Here is a 19,027-nt window from a genome sequence, read left to right as displayed (position 1 = left end):
GGGAGTTAGTACTTGTCAGCAACAACCGAAGCTTCAAACCGCATTTGCATCAAGTACAAATCCTTATGGTCAACTAGTTCAATCATCTAGTGCACTTACAGATCCTTATGGGAGACCATTTGATCCAAGTGCCTATCTACCACCACCCAAACCAGCACAACCCCTGGTCCTTTCACAGATCCTTATGGAAGACCATTCAATCCGAATGCCTATCTTCCTTTTTCACAAGCTGCTCCTCAACAAACCTAACAACAACCCTCTCCATTCACACAAACTACCCTACAACAACCTTGTCAACCACCTCCTCAACAAGCCTTTTATGGGAACAACAATACTCAATCTTCAAACCCTAACACTGTCAGATTTGATACCTCAAACTTCACCAAAGTAAGTGTGGAAGGTGCTCGGGAACATATAGAGCTTTTAAACACAATGGTGATTGCCTATTGTGGATTAGTCGCCGGTCAAATTGGGAACATTAGTTTGACAGATGAAGACTATCAACAAATAGACAGGGAGGAAATCGAATTGATGGATATTAAGTGGGCGTTTGCAAGTGCAGTGAGAAGAGCTAAGGACTACATGAGGAGAATGGGTAGAACAAGTTTGGAAAGTAAAAGGGACACTAAGTATGGTTTTGATAAGGATGCAGTTACGTGCTTCAATTGTGGTGAGAATGGCCATTTCAAGCGGGAATGCACTCGACCGAGCAGACAAGGAAATCAAAATCCTTTCAGAAACCAGTCAAGCTCATCCAATGCTAATCAAGTGAACAATGAAAGGGGCATTGTAGCAGTTAACAATCCGGGTAACTCAAACCAGTCGGGGCCTTCCAATTCAAACAGGGCCTTAGTAGTTCATACAGATGAAGGATGTGACTGGTCAGTTCAATTGGGTAATCAGGGAACGGAAGGAAATGGAGGAACTGCTTGTTATGCTAAGATCATTAAGTATATCAAGCATGTTCACAGTGAGGAGTTCTCTGAGGATGATGACAGTTTTGCTTACAGTGGTAGCTCGGGTGAGGAAAACTCCAATGCGGGTCGTTATGGTTCAGATTCGGAAGTAAAGGCACCTCTTGATGCTGAGGTTGATAGTTTACTTAAGGAAGCTGAGGAACTGAAAGAAGCAGAAGAGCTTAAAAGGCAGAAATCTGTGTTAGTAAGGAAAGCTGAAGTCGCCTCCAACGAAATGGAAAAGTTCTTCACTGTGGATGGATCTTTCTCTTATCAGACTGCCTTTATGGTAATTGTTGCAGCTTTGACTAGTAAGGTAAACACTGAAACTTCTAGTGTATGCAATGATTGTGTAGAATTGAAATGTAAGCTAGAAGTAGTAACTAGTCATAATAAGGGTTTGGTAGTTGACCTTTCGAAATGCAAGGAGGCAAACATGGCCTTAACTCATAATGAAAAAGATTTCAAATCTGTTATTGAAACGCTTAAGCAAAGTGTATCTGAATTAACAAAAAACAGTTTTGAATAAGCAAACGAGCATTATTAATTATATTAATATCATTGAAGAATTAAAGAAGGAGTTAGCCATTGCCAAATGCGAGCATGATGCGATCAAGCTCAAATTGGAGAGTTATTCTAACTCCCGATATGTGTTTGATCATATCATCGATGTTCAGAAGCTGAAAGGGGATGTGAAGTGCATTGGGTATAAATCGTGTCCACATCCATTGAGACACAATTATACCAAGTTGCCTGATGAGGAAGAAATGCCACAGTTTTAACCATTTGTACCTCTTAATCCCAAAGAGTTTGCAGCAGGTTTAGGGTTCAAACTGGATGATTCATCAAAGGAATCGAAAAAGACAGAAAATGTGTCTTATGTTGTGGAACAAAGTCCTCCAATAATTGAGGATTATGTTTCATCAGATGATGAATCAGATGAGAGTTATCAGGATCAATCTCTTAATAAGAAGAAAGGAGTAGAAATTCCAGTTGAGAATCATATCTTGTGTGATCCTCCTACTCCCGTTGCCCCCGTTATGCAATCAATTGCAAAACAAAAGATTGATTCGATTAAATCTGTTGATGAATCTGTGTCTACATTTAGGGAGATAATGTGTTGTATACTTTGGTTGGTGATGATAAAATTTACTCAAACAACGATTTCCCAATTAAAAATGTTAATCCATCAATGATTGAAAGAGTTTTGGACGATTCTACCAGTAAGTTTTTGGGTAAGGCGATCCCGAGAGTTACAGTAACTCAGTGTGATCCTATTCCAAAATCTGAAGTTAGAAAACAATACGGGAATAAAGAATTACCAACTGAAAAACAACCAATTGCCCCTAAAGGTAAACAACAGGAAAAACGAGATCAACAACCTAAGTTTGAACCAAAGGGAGCTCGAAACAAGAAAAAGGGAAGGGATGTTAAATTTGTGGCCTCAAGTGGTACTGACAAAGTTGAGAATTTTGAAAACAAATCTAATACTGCTTTTGTTCAACAAGTAAAAATTTTAAAACGTAACAGTGATAACAATTACACACAACATACAAATGGGTGTGATAATGAAGCTAGTACCTCAAGGCCTGCAAGTTCAACATTGGGAATCGCTATCAGAATCTCCTAAATTTGTTGAAAGGAGATCATGTTTTAAGTGTGGGGAATTTGGGCATATAATCAAAAATTGTACAAACCCGCCAAAATCAAAGTTTGTTGAAAAAGCCCCTCCTGAAAAGGATTACCAACGTCGTCTTGTGTCACCTAAACAAGACAAATGCATTGTTAAGGAACAAGAAGCAAAACAACGTCGTAAAAATGTTAAGGTAATCGAGAAAGCATTAAACCGGATGTTGTTGAAAAGGGACCAAATTCATCAAATTCGTCAAAACCATAAGTGTCTAAATCTGTAAATAACAATCAATCTTGTAAACGACAACAATCTTGGAAACCTAAAACCGGTACAGTTTCAGGGGGAGGCACACCATTTCCAAATCATCAAGAAATAGAAATAACATTTCTTGATGATAAGGGCCGACCCAAGACCACTACGGCTTGGGTCCCCATCTCGAACTGATCATTTAGTGTATTGTGCAGGGTGTTCCAGGAGGAACTGTGAATAGTCTTTGGATTTTTGACAATGGAGCATCCCGGCACATGACAGGCGACTTATGGCTCCTGTACGATGTAAAAAGCATTAGGGGAGGTTATGTTGCCTTTGCTGGCGATAAAGGCGGATATATCACTGGAGAAGGAATGATTTCCAATGGTGTTGTTAGTTTCGACAAGATCAAGTATGTGCATCATATTGATCACAATCTTCTTAGTGTTTCTCAAATCAGTGACAAGAAGTTCACGTTACATTTTGATGATACCGGTTGTTATGTGCTGAAACCCGGTTTCAAGATTCCCAACGAATGGATTCTATTGACGGCTCCAAGAATTAATGACTTGTATATTCTTGATATGAGCCAAGCTATTACCACGTCTGCACAAGTTACATGTTTTGTCTCAAAGGCCACTGAAAAGGAGTCGATATCTTGGCACAAACGTATGGGTCACATTCACTTGAGAAAATGAACCATCTGGTGAGAAATAATCTTGTGAATGGTGTTCTAGTCAAGAGTTTTCATTTGCAAGACGTCTGTGTATCGTGCCGAAAAGGGAAACAAGCGAATAAGTCCCATCCACTCAAGAAAGTCAACACCGTCAACGTGCCTCTTAAACGTCTTCATATGGACCTCTTTAGACCTGTGAAGCACAAGACTACGTTTGGAGATGCTTATTGTTTGGTTGTTACTGATGAGTATTCAAGATTCTCATGGGTATCGATGATGGCGCACAAAAGTGAGACTCCGAGAATCATCAAAAATCTGCTCACTTTACTCAAAAATTTGTACACTTTGAGGGTAAAACAAATCAGAAGTGACAACGGCACGGAATTCAAGAATCAGGTTATGGACGAGTTTTGTACTTCTAAGGGAATTCTGCATGAGTACAGTTCTCGTTACACTCCTCAACAAAACGGTTTCGCTGAGAGGAAGAATAGAACGCTTATCGAGACGGCAAGAACTATGTTAGTGGAGTCGGAGCTTCCGATTCAGTTTTAGGGGGAGGCTGTGGCTACTGCTTGTTATACTTTGAACAGAGTTCTTATTGTTAAAAGGCATGGGAAAGCAGGTTTCGAATTGTTGCATAGAAGGAAACCGGATGTGTCTTACTTAGAACCTTTTGGCGCTCCATGCACAATGATTGACCCACATGGAAAGTTTGGTCCAAGGGCTATCGAAGGTTTCTTCCTTGGGTATGCTACTCCAAATTTCAGGGTGTGGAATCTGGAAACTAAAAAGATTGAGGAATGGGGTGAAGTTAGGGTTCAAAGGTACACTGAATGTGTGAGAGCTTTGGGTGCTCCTTGGATGTTTGATTATGATGGACTGTTTGATTCCTTTAATCTGCCAACTTTTGATGAGGCGTCTGCAACAACACAAATTTTGCTTGCAGGTGATGCAGCAGTTGATTCATCATTAGTACGACCAATTATTGTTAATCGACAAGAATCTGGTTCGGTTAATAATGTTGTTCAAAATAAGGAATTTGAAGATGCAACGGATTATAATGTTTCGTCGAAAGACGAGGAGTTTCATGATGCTAATGAAGCAACTCCAGCTCCTGTCCAAGCTCCTGTTCAAGGTGTTTCTGAAGCAACTTCTCAGGTGCAGGTTCAAGATAATGTTGAAGGGAATGCATCCACATCTAACGCATCTCCAAGCATCGATTTAGTTGTTGATTTGAATATCAATAACTTGGGTATTAATGCTCGAGTTCCCGATGTTCCAGAAAATCGAATTCATGATACTCATCCTTGGCAGAATATTATAGGAGATGTCCAAAGTGGTGTGCAGACACGTAATCAGCATCGAAGCAACCAGAATGTTGGGATGTATTTGTCAATTAGAGAATCCGGGGAACAGAATGATTGGTCTTTCGCCTGCTATGTTTGTCAAGTGGAGCCGAAATCGTGGAAAGAGGCGATGAAAGACGATTCATGGGTTGAAGCAATGCAAGAAGAACTTCAGCAGTTTCAGAAATTGGGCATGTGGAAATTGGTTGACAGGCCCCCGAACTATAAGAAGATTGGTACTCGATGGGCTTACAAGTGCAAAAAGGATGATCGAGGAGTCGTTGTGAGAAATAACGCGAGATTGGTTGCCAGGGATTTAATCAGGTAGAAGGCATTGATTATAATGAAGTTTATGCACCATTGGCACGTCTTGAGGCGATAAGGATTTTCTTGGCTTATGCATCCTACAAGAAGTTCACGGTTTATCAGATGGATGTGAAAAGTGTATATCTTCATGGTGTGGTCGAGGAAGAAGTATATGTTGAGCAACCGTCTGGTTTTGAAGATCCGATTCATCCTGACAGAGTTTGGCTTCTAAACAAGGCACTTTATGGTCTTCATCAAGCTTCGAGGGCTTGGTATGAAACGTTGTCTACCTATCTGTTATAGAATGGTTTTCGGCGTGGGTTGATCGATTGTACTCTCTTCATCAAGGAAAGATACGAGGATTTGTTGCTGGTTCAAGTGCATGTGGATAACATCATTTTCGGGTCTACAAACTATGAAATGTGCAAGGAATTTGAGCGGGTGATGCAAGAGAAGTTCGAGATGAGGGCGATGGGATAAATGAATTTCTTTTTGGGTTTGCAGGTTCATCAGTCTGAGAAAGGGATCTTCATTCATCAGACAAAGTACGTTGGGGATATATTGAAGCGATTTCAGATGGAATACTCGAAGCCTGCGGGAACTCCTCTGGCTCAGAATCATGGAATTACTCCTGACGGTACCGGTGAACATGTGGAACCTTCTCTCTATCGTGCTATGATCGAATCTATCATGTATCTTACCGCTTCAAAGCCCGATATTATGTATCCAACATGTCTTCTTGCTCGCTACCAGTCCAATCCGATGGTTTCTCATATGATGGCTGTTAAGAGGATTTTTCGTTATCTGAAGGGTTGTCCAGACACCGGTCTGTGGTATCCTAAGGATGATAATTTTGATTTGATTGCATTCAGTGATTCTGAACATGGCGGCTGCAAGATTGATGCAAAGTCAACATCAGCGGGATGTCAGTTCTTGGGGAATCGCCTAGTCATGTGGCAGTGTAAAAAGGAAACCTGTGTGGCCACTTCAACATGCGAGGCTGAGTATATTTCGGCTTCTAGTTGCTGCTCCCAGGTTTTATGGATCCAACAGCAAATGCGCGACTACGGTTTTGAATTCCTAACTACTCCTATTTATGTTAATAATGAAGCTGCTTTACAGATCACTCGTAATCCTGTACAGCACCCAAAGACCAAACATATCGAGATTAAGTATCATTTCATACGAGATTGTTATGAAAAGAAACTTATCGATGTTGTGAAAATCCACACGGATCACCAACGTGTCGACCTGTTTACAAAAGCTTTTGATAAATCACGTTTTGATTATCTTCTTTTGGTCAATGGCATCAAGGTGAAACCCGAGTAGATCATCTTCAGCAAATCATTTTTGTAAATATTTTCTTAAAAAATCTAAAAATACAAAAAGATTTTCTTTTTATTGACTTTTTGCATTTTAGGGGGAGAAAATTTAAGAAAAATACAAAAACATCAGAAAAATTCAAAAATCCAAAAATATGTCTTTTATTTATTTTACTGCTTTCTGTCTTTACTTTTGAAAATTGAAAAACCCAAAAACATTGAAAAATCTCAAAAATACAAAAACATTAAAAAATCCAAAAAAATAAAAAATGAGTTTCTTGGAAAGATAAGAGAAGATGATGATACACCAGTGGTCGGTCAAATACGGTTATAAATGCAAATGAAAAATGGTAAGCAGCTTTACTAATGATGTATCGGTAGGCTCACAATCAGATTAAAACGTGCAGGTTGATATAAACATAACGAACTGCAAGTCGGGTGGGAACCATTTATTGGCATATGGTCTTGATACCGAAATTTCGTTTGATAGTATGCCGAGGTTCTGAGATATACGGTCTTTATGCTGATTTATCATCTGGGTATCATGGTTGAATCTTTTACCGAAAAATAATGGGGACGCAAGTCAAGAGCTTCCATGATACCATACATACGTGTACATATTGCATACGACCTCAATAAGTGATAAACAATCACATGTCCAAAATGAATAAGTGATAAAATATCACATTTATTCGGGAGTCAAGTTCGTCTCTTTGTTTGAACGATGGTACTAACATGTTCACGGACTTGCTCCTGTGCCCTCATGCATCTGAAAATCAAGTTCCTCATCAATAAGTGATTTAATCACAAAGGGCTTGTTTTTAATCAAGAATAAGTGAGAATCTCACAAACTATACGTTGAAAACAGATGATAAACAATATACTCACCGGTAAGATGAACTCTCGTGCATGTCTTGATATGGGAATGTGTCGTGAGTGGATGAACATCGGCAAGCAGTATAAATCATACATTAACGCGTATCTCCTAATCGTGATTACTTCTGATAAGTTGAGTTTATGTGGACAACAATACTGATAATTGTGGTAGGATGTTTATCGTAATTTTTACAAGAAACAAAATCTGTGTTTGACAAGACCGTAAGCTGGTATCTTTCTCTTACCTTGAAACTCGAAAAATTTGGTAACTCAGTGTTCAGGTAGTTAATGTTGTAAATGTTTGTCTCAAGTTTTACTTTTTTTTCATTTAGTTTCTTAGGATTATAATTTTACTTCCTCTTAAAATTATTTTTCTTGATTAGCCGAAGTTATCGCTCGAATGTTCTCTACGGAGAAAAAGCCCAAAACCGGCTTGTCTTTAAAAGCACAACTTCATAAAATCCTTTTTTCAAATTTGGTAAACTTGAAAACAAAATTTGTTTAAATCTGTTCATGTTACTTCCAAGTTGGTGTTTACTGTGTTGGAAAGGTTCACAAGAACCAAAAGGTTCACAAGAACCAAAAGGTTCACGAAGAATCTTACAGTCAACAGTCAACGAAGAATGCAATGTTAGTCAACGAAGAATGCCTGTTAGTCAACGAAGAAGGATTCTTCGTGACTTATTGAAAGCTGGATTGGTCTTCGACGAAGACTCCCCTTCTTCGTTGGGTAATGGATTTGGGCTTAAAGGTTTGAGCCCACTTGTGATTCTTCGTTGGACCATAAGACGCTTCGTCGACCCCTTTGAGTGTTCGTAGGGTCAGGTGGTTTAAAAAGGGGTGGGGCATCACTTGTTTAACCTTATCTCACTTTTAAACTACCTTTTCACTTTCTCTCACCAAACAAGAAAACCCACACTATTCATCTTCTTCACCGAAAAGGAAAATTCAAAATCAATCATTGTGCTTGAAATTTGTTTACGAATCATTAAGGTATGTCGTAGTTACATACCATTGTGCAATCGATTAACAACTAACTCGAAATCAGCCAAAATCGAAACCCTAAGGCATAAAATCGATGGTTCATTGATGATGATGTTTGTCTGTAAAAGCAAAAAATCCGAAAACAAAACCCAATATTTCTACTTTTATGTCAGTTGAAACGGTTATATACTGATATTAGGTGTGGGTGTTTGTTTAAAGAATGTCAAGAAAAATAGGGGTTTAGTATTGTTCTTGAATAATGTTGATTTTTGCTCGATGTTGGTTCATTGTGATCAAAATGGTTTGTTTTGATGTCTGAGCTTTTTGGTTGATGTTTGTTATCGATGATTGGTGCAATGATTCTTTAAACCTGTTTTGGTTGGGTTCGATTTATCTGTTTGTTTTAAATAGGCTCTTGTCAGTTTGCCTTTAAAGACCCAAATTAATACTTGAAATAAATGACTGATCTGGGTATGTGTAGGACTTTTGTTGTCGGTTTAAATTGTTAAATGGTTTCTGTCACTAGAATTTAACAATCTGTGAACTGTGAACATTGAATTGGGGACAAAGACTCATCGACGAAGACATGTCGATGAAGAATCAAAACAGACGAACAATCAGTGACAGACGAAGAATAGCCAACGAAGAATGATTATCAACGAAGAATCCACTATTCGTTGACCTTGATTGTTCGTTGACCATTGATTGTTCGTAGACCTTGTTTCTTCGCAGGCCTTGATTCTTCATCAAAAGACTTGATTCTTCGTCCAGTTCTACCATCAGTAGAAATGCATTCTTCGTTGGACTTATACTTAGCAAATTTTGGTTTCTAAACAAGTGTTGAGTCCACTGTTCCAAGTTCACATGTGCATATTGTTTGTAAAGTATCCTTGTTTACTATCTTATTGTGGATGTTTTCTTGTGTACAGAATGGCACCTAAAACTCAGAAAAGGAAACCTGCAACAAAAAGAACTGATAGGTCAGAGGGGTTCGAATCCCTCCTCGCCCACAACCGGCCCAAAAGGGAAGGGCCTTTCCCTCTGGGGGTAGGAAAATCATGATCGGGATAGCGGACCAAAAAATTATGTCGAAACCTTGCCACAACCAGGTTGCCTATCTAGATCCGGAAGACAAGCTGATTGAATACAAAGGCATTACGAAGTGGCCGCGTGAATCAAGGATCAATCATGCCATTACACATCAGACTACTGTGTATAAATCATTGATAAAAGCTTTTTGGGATTCAGCGGAAGTAGTTGAAGTGGATGAAACGGAGGTGATAAGAGGACGTGCTAACGATTAAGATATTGTTGTTTCTGTCGAGATCCTTAACACGGTGTTACAGCTTGGTGATGATCCTGAAGCTTCGTATTCGGTGCCGTTAAAGTGTCAAAGAGGTTGTCTATTACGTATGAAATGTGTTGGAGATATTCTAGGAACTCAGCTGAACAAAGCATCATTACCACTCCGTTACAAGTTCTTTCTACATGTTCTGATTCAGTGTTTAAGTAAACTTCGAAGTGGTTACGATATGGCTAACAATGACCTTGTCGGTTTAATGGTGGCTTTAGTATTGAAGAAACCGTTCAATATCTCAAAGTACATATTCGCCAACATGAAAGAGAACTTGAGAAGAACTGGAAGTGTTACGGGTGGCAGCAAGTTTTGGATGTACCCACGTTTTCTGTGGATGATTATGAATGATCAACATCTGAATCTCCCTAAAGAAGACAATGATGTTTTGAAGATTAACATTATGAAAGAAATATCATTGAAGATCTTTAAAAGATATGGTGCTAAAAGCTACAAGGAAAGTGATCCTCCACGGAAGTTATTCGGGTTCTTAGATAACAACACGTATGTAGCGCCGAAGAATGATAATTGGCGACATGACAACAACGATTCCGACAATGAAGAACCCACCTTGAATAAGATGATCGAAGACAAGTTCGGAAAAAAGAGTGAAAGTGATGATGACGACAGTGATGGCGAAGGTAGTGAAGGTGGTGATGGTGGAAATGTAGGTGCTGGTGCGGCAAGTGCTCCTGGTGGTGATGATGCTGAGTCTGGTTCAGACGACAATCCGCCTGAACCAGGTTATGAGCACTATATAGATGAGAGTGGGATTCGTTAGTTGCGTAGGATTTGTACTGATCGGGATCAGAATGAAGACTATGTGCCTTCCGACACAGAAGCAGCAGATCTTCGAAAGAAGAAACAAGCCACTATTCGAAAAAGAAGAAGATGAAGAAAATTGTTGGTACTTCTTCATTAGCGCATGCCTCTGTACAACAGGAAACAGTTGCTGAACCTGTTCAGGAAGCGGAGGTCAATCTTCAGTTTGCTTTCTCTACTGAGGAAGCTGCAGTAATGACGGCCTCAATTTCTGAAGCACCTCAATCGCTTCCAACAACCACATCTGCCACTGAAACACCGGTTGTACCTCCCCCAGTTCAACCATCTACAGCTGAACCACAACATGCCACTTCATCTTCTCAAGCAGCTCGGGAAAGGGTTCAAAAACAAAGTGCAGAACAACGTGGTTCAACGTTCGAGCGTATGTCCGAGAGTGAGAAAGTGAACTTTCTATTCTCACAACTCCAAGCAGCAGCACTTCAGATAACAAGACATTCGGAAGTCATGTTATCAAACCGCCAAACAAACATTGCTCAATAATTACAGATCAATACATTAAAAGAAGTTGTGCAGAAACAACAGGCAGAAATTGAGCAATTGCGAGCTGATATTGCTTAGTTGAGGGCTGCAGACAAAGCTCGTGGAATTGAGATGAACCGCCTGAAGGAACGAAGCGTTGTTGTTTTACAAACTGCCGATAAGTTGTCTGGAAAATACGATGATATAACTAAATGGTACGATTTGAGGAATAAGACCATAGCAGACAATGTAAAGCAAATGACGAACAGTTATGAAATGACAAGAAAGCGAGTTAACACTCTTTGGAATGAAAGATGCAAAGCTCATGAGGTGTTGCAGAAACGAGATCTGGAGAGTGAAGATCCCGGCAATCCTGATGTTCCTACAGCATCTGCACAACCAGAGGGGTCTATGTCAACTCAGATTGTCAGCGGTTCTAGTTCTGAGCAAGTCGTGACCGCTCCTGTTGCCTCAGGTGGTACTCAAGAGGCACGGGAGAAGTTAGAAGGCATGCAAGTTATTGAAGAAATGGGTCTGCAATTAGCGGTGGTTGAAAGCTTGTGACAACTGTGCTCTTTAATCGATGAACAATGCGAAACAATGTTATTTATCAATAATACAATGTGCTTTGGTATTATTTTATGTGTTTTATGTGTTTGGTGGTTTTACGATTCGATTCGATTCCGATTTCAAACTTTAAATCGCTTTCTGGAAAGTTATACGCAAACTGGTGCGTAAACGCAATCAGTTAAACGCGAAAAACACTCCGGGATAGTGAAATAGGCTTAACATACCTTAAATAACCTTCACATAACTTAGAAATAAGTTTTGGATGGTTTGGTGTGTCGAAAACAACTTTGTTCGATCGCAAGGACTATTTGTGTCAAACTGCGAAACTATACCGATTCGTATGATGTCGAATAGTCCGGAACTTGATTATAAGCTAAACATACCATAAATAACCTAAAAATAGCTTAGAAATAAGCTTTGAGGGGTTCGGTGTGTGAAAACATGCTTATTTGATCTTACAGGGACTAAAAGTGTCGAAAACGACGTAAGTTTGCATTTTCGCACATATCTTACGTTCTGTTCACATCTGGACATCCAAAATTTTTGTACACACTAAAATATTTTTATTTTAGTGATCGGCATGCAAAAATTCCATTCGTCGTTCAATTTGGATCATTTTCGCGCCCGTTACGATTTCCGTCGTAATTAGCCGAACAACGCAACCGTACGATCAAACGAACCAACACCCGGCATATTTTTGAGCATGTTTCATGTTCCCCATACTTTAACTTCATTATGGAGCTTAAAAATGGGTTTGACGGGTGTTAGAAGTGCCAAAACACGTTAAAACAAGCTCAGGGGCCAAAACTGTCAATTGCTGAAACTTGCTGCTCAGATGCAGGGTCTTTACGGACCGTAAGGGACCCTTTGCGGTCCGTAAAGCAGGCCCAGCGACCAGAAACTTGAAATTAGCTGCTGTTTGATTCTTTAGGGGCTGTTATGGTAACTTCTTTGTGTGATGGGCAAGTTTGTGTCATCATCAAGGCTCCCAAGCAGCTCCTAACACTTGTATGGCTAGATTTCATTGCTTAATGGCTAATCAAAACACTTGGAATGATCTTGTGTTCTTCCTACAACTATAAATAGCCAAGCCAGCTTCTATTTCATTTGCTCATTCCTTCTTCTCTTCTTCTTCATCTGATTTGGAGAGCTCCCCATAGTGTTTGGAGCTTTCTAATCTTCTTGGGAACTTGGTTTTCTTGTAGAAAAGATAGCAAGGACCCATTGTAAGTATTCCTTCATTCTTTTTATTTCTTTTCTAGTTTGGAAGTCAAATTTAGTTTGACTTTCAGATTTGACCACGAGATGGTCAACGAGAAGTTCGTTTGAACTTCGCAACGTGAGCGTAATCACGTTGGTTATAGTCCTTAGTGACTATACCAATTGATTACCACGTTGACAAGGTGTAGTGACGAGTCAAAGTTTCGGTCAAAATGCGTTTTAGCACGCATTTCGCAACGGGACTACTATTAGGTATCAAAACACTTTGTTTTGATACCAAATCAGTAGGTTAAACATGCTTTGACATGTTTAACTCGTCACTAATAGTTAGTGCTTGTTTAGAGTCATAAGTCGAGCGGTCTAAACCACTGCTTAGACTTTCGAACTCGACCCGTTTGGTCGATCGTTAGGATCCGACCAAGCATGTTTAGTGACCATAGTTGCATAGGGAATAACCTTCCGAGGTTATACCTTATGGTCACCGAGTTTAAATAGTTGTATGATAGGCGAATTATATGCCTTAGGTAAATTACCAAAATGCCCTTTTCATGCATAATTGGACTTAAAGCATATGTAACCTAACTTTTGTCACCTAAACTAATTATGCAACTTATTTAAACATGTTTAGGCATATAATACTTGTCATAGGACTAGTTAGATGTCTCGGACGCGCACTTGCGCGCACGACGCGTTAAAGTAGCATAAGTTACCTTAATGGGTCGCAATGGGTCGAAAGCACTTAGGTTAGGTTCCGATTTAGAATGTAGGCTTTGTTAAACCATATCACATGAGTTCCTACACTCATTTGGTTTACAAGACCTCATTCTTTCTGATCTTCCGATTTAGGCGTCTTGTGTTTGACTAGTGATCCGATTACTAGGTGCTGCTTGAGTTTCCTTGGTTTGATTGAGCTTATTGAGTTCTCTAGATTGAGGATACTTTGCACTTCAATGTGAGTACATAGTTCCCCTATTTTACTGTTTTCAATTGTTTTGGGGTGATTCATATGTACAAAACGAATTACATGGTTTAAACGATGATTACAAAAACGATTAAGATGGTTTATACTAAACTAATAACGATTTCAATAAGGTGAACAAGACTTGTTGGTTGTGATTACATAACGAATGACATTCATTAGCTTTGGCCGAGCCGACCAGTATTAGGTTATGGTACCATAGGATCTGACAAATCCCGTTATCAGACTACACCCATGGTTATGTGTGGGGGTTATGTAGGTAACGACCGAACCTGATGATTGTTAACTTACCCTTTGGTGGTTTGTTAATACGAAACGAGAAACGAGTTGACGAGTCATGAAGGTTTGAATGTTGTTAACGAGACGACCAAAAGTAGTTTCACTATTAAAACGAATACGATTTTGGGACGAGTTAAACGATTTGAAACGAAATACACGATTTGAAACGAGTTAAACGAATTAAACGATTGGTTTTGGGTAGTGATTAGATAATGGGACGGGTGTAGTATGATAGAATCATGGTAGATACGCCGCTGGTACTTCTTATATATAAGTGCTTCTATCATGTTACATTGCGTGTCATTATTTCGTTCACTGGGGAAACGATTTTAAAACGATGTCACACAACGAGGTTTTCGAAACAATATAGACCATACGAGTTTTATTAACGAGTTTTTACGAGATGTTTACAAGTTGTTATACTAAAACAAATATTTTTGAGTTAAGAGTCATGGCTATGAGATTTTATAAACTATAACCAATTAGATTTGTGTTGGTTATTTATGTTGCAATACACTTTTCAAAACAAGGTTTGTATTTTGACTCTTGTAGTCTAACGAGATACTGCAACATATAAACGAGCCATGAATCCGATACTCCCATAAAACCTATGTACTCGCCAGCATTTCTTTGCTGACTTTATTTTTACATATGTTTCAGGTGGTATTACTTGATGTTGCTTGCTAGGAAGCGAGTTCACTTAGGATCTGGACAAGGCCTTAGTGACTTAAAAACAGTTATAAACAATATGTAGTTTGTTTGTTTGGTTTTATGACAATAAATATTACTTAATATATCAATAAAACGAAACATTTAATTACCATGGTTGTGGAACAATAATTCTGTCGCCTCACTCCCCGGCGTTTCCGCCGCGGTTTGTTGTTTTAACGTGACCGGGGTGTGACAAAGCTCGAGTGGTGTTGTTGGTGAAAGTTCAAATGGAGTTGGTAATGTGGTTCTAAGATCCGAGGATCTAGCGTTACAAGTACGTCACCCTGTAACTGGTGAAGAAGTGGAAGAAGGAGAGATCATTTCTGAACTCTCCAGTGAACAGATTTTGGCATTGAACGAGATGAAGATAGTAGATGATGCTACTATCGACAAGATTCCGAGTGAGCCCGAGGTAGTAAACTTGGAAGGTTTGGATGAAATTGTATTCGAAGGCGATGTCGAAAAGTCAAAGTATGTTAGAGAAGACGGCACTGAGTTCAATCCATTCGATGAAGATTAGATGAAAGATAATGTGGATAAGATAGACGAAAGATTAAAGAATCGTGATTTGTCTGATGTTCCAACAGACTCTTTCGAGGAATGGAGGAAGAACTTGTAGATCCCAATATCAATCCGGATCATAGTGGTTGGTTGTTTTAGCCTAAAACACCTATTGATTAAGTGTTTGAACTATGAAAAAGTTAAGAATGATCAAAGATGAAGGTGAAGCTAATGGATTAATGAATACAACAAGTGTTGTGTTGAATCCAAACAATAGTGTAAATCAATAGAGCACCTTGGATATCAGATTAGAGCATAAGAACAATGATTGAATGTAAACAACACCAATATTCATTAAGAGAGCCAAAAGCTTGAAGTGGTTACAATACAAGGGCTATATATAATGTTCCTGACTTGCCAGCAAATTTATAAATTTGCTGGAATCTTAACTACACTAAGTCAGGATTCCTAATTCTAGAGAATTACAAAATAAGCCCCTATACTATTAGATTAGCTACAAACCACTATAAAACTGATCCAGCATAAGTATGAACGATCTCAAAAGTTCCAACAATATCCCCCTAGATCGTTGCATACTTGTCTATTCATTCTTCAGTTGTTTCCGCTGGATTCTCTGTAGCTGGCTTTTCGGGCTCTTTGGGATTGTCTTCGTTCGTTGTCGTTTCGGGTGGAGCTTGAGTTTCGATTGGTGCAGCCGGAGTTTCTTGAGTAGTAACAGCTTCACTAATTGGTTGATCCTCCATAGTGGCCTCATATGTGGATGAGGCCGGAGGTGATGATGTTGTGGTGGGTTTAGTTGTTGAGGCAGAGGTGCTTTCTTTCTTTCGTTCATGCTTCTTTTTCTTCCTTGCCTCCTTCTTCTTTTCCTCTGTTTCTTTTCATTCCTCAATTTTGTCTACAATATCCAGCATTTCTCTCTTTAACTTCCAGGCTCTTTCGACCGCTCTCTGAAATAGCATAGCCTCCTCAAGATTTGCATTACCAGCTCCCACGTTTATGCGGCTTGCATTCAACACCGTTAGATCGGAGAGCCCAAACATAAAAATGTCCATAGGATCCAAGATTCGAATATCCACGTTTTCGTTGGATCTGATCACAGCTTCACCAGTTTTGCTATCATAGAACCATTTCTTGAAATCTTTGAGAGCAACAGGAATTTCTTCAGGAAGTTTGATTCTCGTGACAACTTTAGCAGGGTTGATCACCCACGTCACCTTTCCTTTCCCTGTCACTGGATCTATGGCCGTTTTGGAAACTCTCCATCTTGGACGCTGAGGCCTGTGATTAGGGAAACCCTTGTTGCATTCTTTAGCGATCAGGCCTTCAAAGTCTCTGCCAATGCCTCTTTCTTCTGGATTTAGAAGGTCCAGACGGCCAAGCTCACGTAAATCCCACCTAGGAAGTGTAAAGAGATCAAATCCGGTCTGAAAGTACTGGATCACGCCACCTCGTCTTTTAACCACAAACATTCCTCTCAGGTTGTTGTACATCCAGCTAATGATTCTGTCGGTAGCTTCACTCTTTTCGATAGTTATCACCTGATAAAAATCAGGGAGTCTTTCTCTTTCTTTCTTGAACCATTCTGGATGCTGGGGAGAGAAAGTTTTTCCATCTTCTTGCTCATACAATACTTCTTCTTCTAGACCCCATTCAATGAATCTGGCTGGCATATCATCTCTATCAAATTCTTCCTCATCACTTTCATCTCCTTCAGTTACCCTCTCGACCGATTCCAGGCGTCTTTTATTAGCTTCAGCTTCTTTCTCCTTTCTGGCAGTTTCTTCCTCTATGAAAGCTTCAAAGTCGAAGATTTCATCAAAGGAGAACATGGGCTTTATTTTCATCTGCTCGCACATATTTCTCATCATTCTATATAATTTCTCTAGCCCCATTTGCTGGAATCTGATAAACTTTGATTGCTTGGCCATGTAGGCGTTCATCTCTTTGTTCTTCTTACGCTGATCTTTAATCTTCTCTCTCAGGATGTTTGTATCGTTTACTTGGTTTTTGAGAAGGCAGATTTCCTTGGCCACAGATGGACCAGTGTCTTTAATGAGTTTATCGTAAAGCTCTTGAAAGGGACGAACCCCTTGTGGCGGGACTGGTGGCTTTGAAAACCTCGTCGGCTTTACAGGAGATACTTTGGAAGATCTTTCATCTGTCGTTTTCTTGCTCGCTGAGGCTTCATCGGGATCGACTATCAAAGTATCAACGAAGTCATTTAGTGACTGAACTTCTTCTGTAACGACCTCTGGTCTTTCAGAAGCAGGCATCTCTTTTCTCTTGAGTTTCTTCTCCCTCTTTTCTTTTTCTTGCAAGGCATGAATTTCTTTCATATCTCTGATATTTTGACGTTGTTCTTTAGATTTGGCCGCTCTGAAGCTTGCACCCATCAGTCTTTCAGGATTTTCAGATGCCTTCTTTTTCTTAGGTGGCTCATCCTCGGCAGCCTGTTTTCCCTTCCTTTTTCCCTTTAAACGCTCTTCTTTTTCAGCAGCTTCTGCTTGAGCTTGTGCAGCTCTTTGTTGTTTTTCTTTAAGTGCCTCTCTGTATTTTCTATACACTTCTTTTACTAGAGGCACTCTCTCAGCTGCATACATCCAGTCGTGTAGCAACACCCATTCATTTGTCTTGATTTCTGTGTACTGGCGACTTGTTGGAACATGAAATGCGTAGAGATCTCCATCGTTTGGAGGATTTTCGTATTGGTCGTTGATTAGCATTTGGATGAACCTTGGATACATCCCCCAAGTCGGCCCACTTGTGACAACCGGTGATTTACGGCTGTTAATTACGTGATTAACAGGTGATAAACGCGATAATAAATAGTGTTTAAGACATGAATTAACTTAATTTGGCTCGTGGAATGCCTAGGAACGCCTATCTGACTCTATAGTGCGCGTATGGTGATTTTCGGGAAATCTGCTGGATATTAAGCGACAACGAACTTATGCCGTACAAACTACTAACAACGCCGACAAAATATGAAATTTATACATATAACTTATAGTTATGAATGTGGTTTTGCGAAATATTATCCTTTCGAATGTCACAAAACGCAAACGTGAACGAACAACGCGCCTGCATGAACGCACCGGCAACGAAACGGAAGCACCACACACGTGTATTAACATAAAAACTGAAATATTTTGATATATTTAACTTTGTTTTCAAATTTTAGTATCCGCAGTTAGAAACGGATAAAAAAAAACGGGTTAGAAACGACGACTGAAGTGTTATACGCGATTTAACGCGACTGATAAAGGTGCGCGCTTATTAACGACGTATGACATAATTTCACGAAATTCTGACCCTAAAACTTTATTTTACGACATTAAACGACAATCGGGTTCAAAATCGGGCCTTGGGAGTGCTATTGGGCCACGCTAACAAATCGAAACGAGATAATGGGCCTAGGGCCCAACCCACCACTTAAAACCTAACTATAAATAACTAGTTACAAGAATTTAGAACCCTAATTCCTATTTTCTTCAATCTGCGCACACCACAGGCACCCCCTTTCACATTCTTCTTTGCAACTCACTAGAAGAAAACCCTAATTCTCCCAACACAGCCGCATGACTTGGTCTCTTTCACTTCTTCGATCGCCGGAGGTGTATTATCAGTGGCACTCCGGTGCCGGTAATCTAACCGGCCACACATCCACCTCATTATCTCGTACTGCACCCCCCCCCACTCGATTCTTTGCTGATGAAGACCACTAGCAGTCCGGAGAAGGAA

General features: G+C 39.7%; 1 protein-coding gene across 1 annotated transcript; it reads left to right on the top strand.

Moving 5' to 3' along the window:
- The first annotated feature begins 432 nt into the window (after positions 1-432).
- On the top strand, positions 433-3,536 carry LOC110901397. Its single transcript, XM_035977031.1, has 4 exons — positions 433-1,321; positions 1,776-2,073; positions 2,160-2,463; positions 3,054-3,536. Exons 1-4 carry the CDS (start codon positions 433-435, stop codon positions 3,534-3,536), a joined length of 1,974 nt encoding a protein of 657 aa, XP_035832924.1.
- Positions 3,537-19,027: the final 15,491 nt, after the last annotated feature.

Source organism: Helianthus annuus, chromosome 9 (genome assembly GCF_002127325.2).
Source record: "Helianthus annuus cultivar XRQ/B chromosome 9, HanXRQr2.0-SUNRISE, whole genome shotgun sequence".
NCBI lineage: Eukaryota > Viridiplantae > Streptophyta > Magnoliopsida > Asterales > Asteraceae > Helianthus > Helianthus annuus.
Note: the sequence above shows the minus strand (reverse complement) of the source record. Positions and strands in the feature narration are given on the sequence as shown.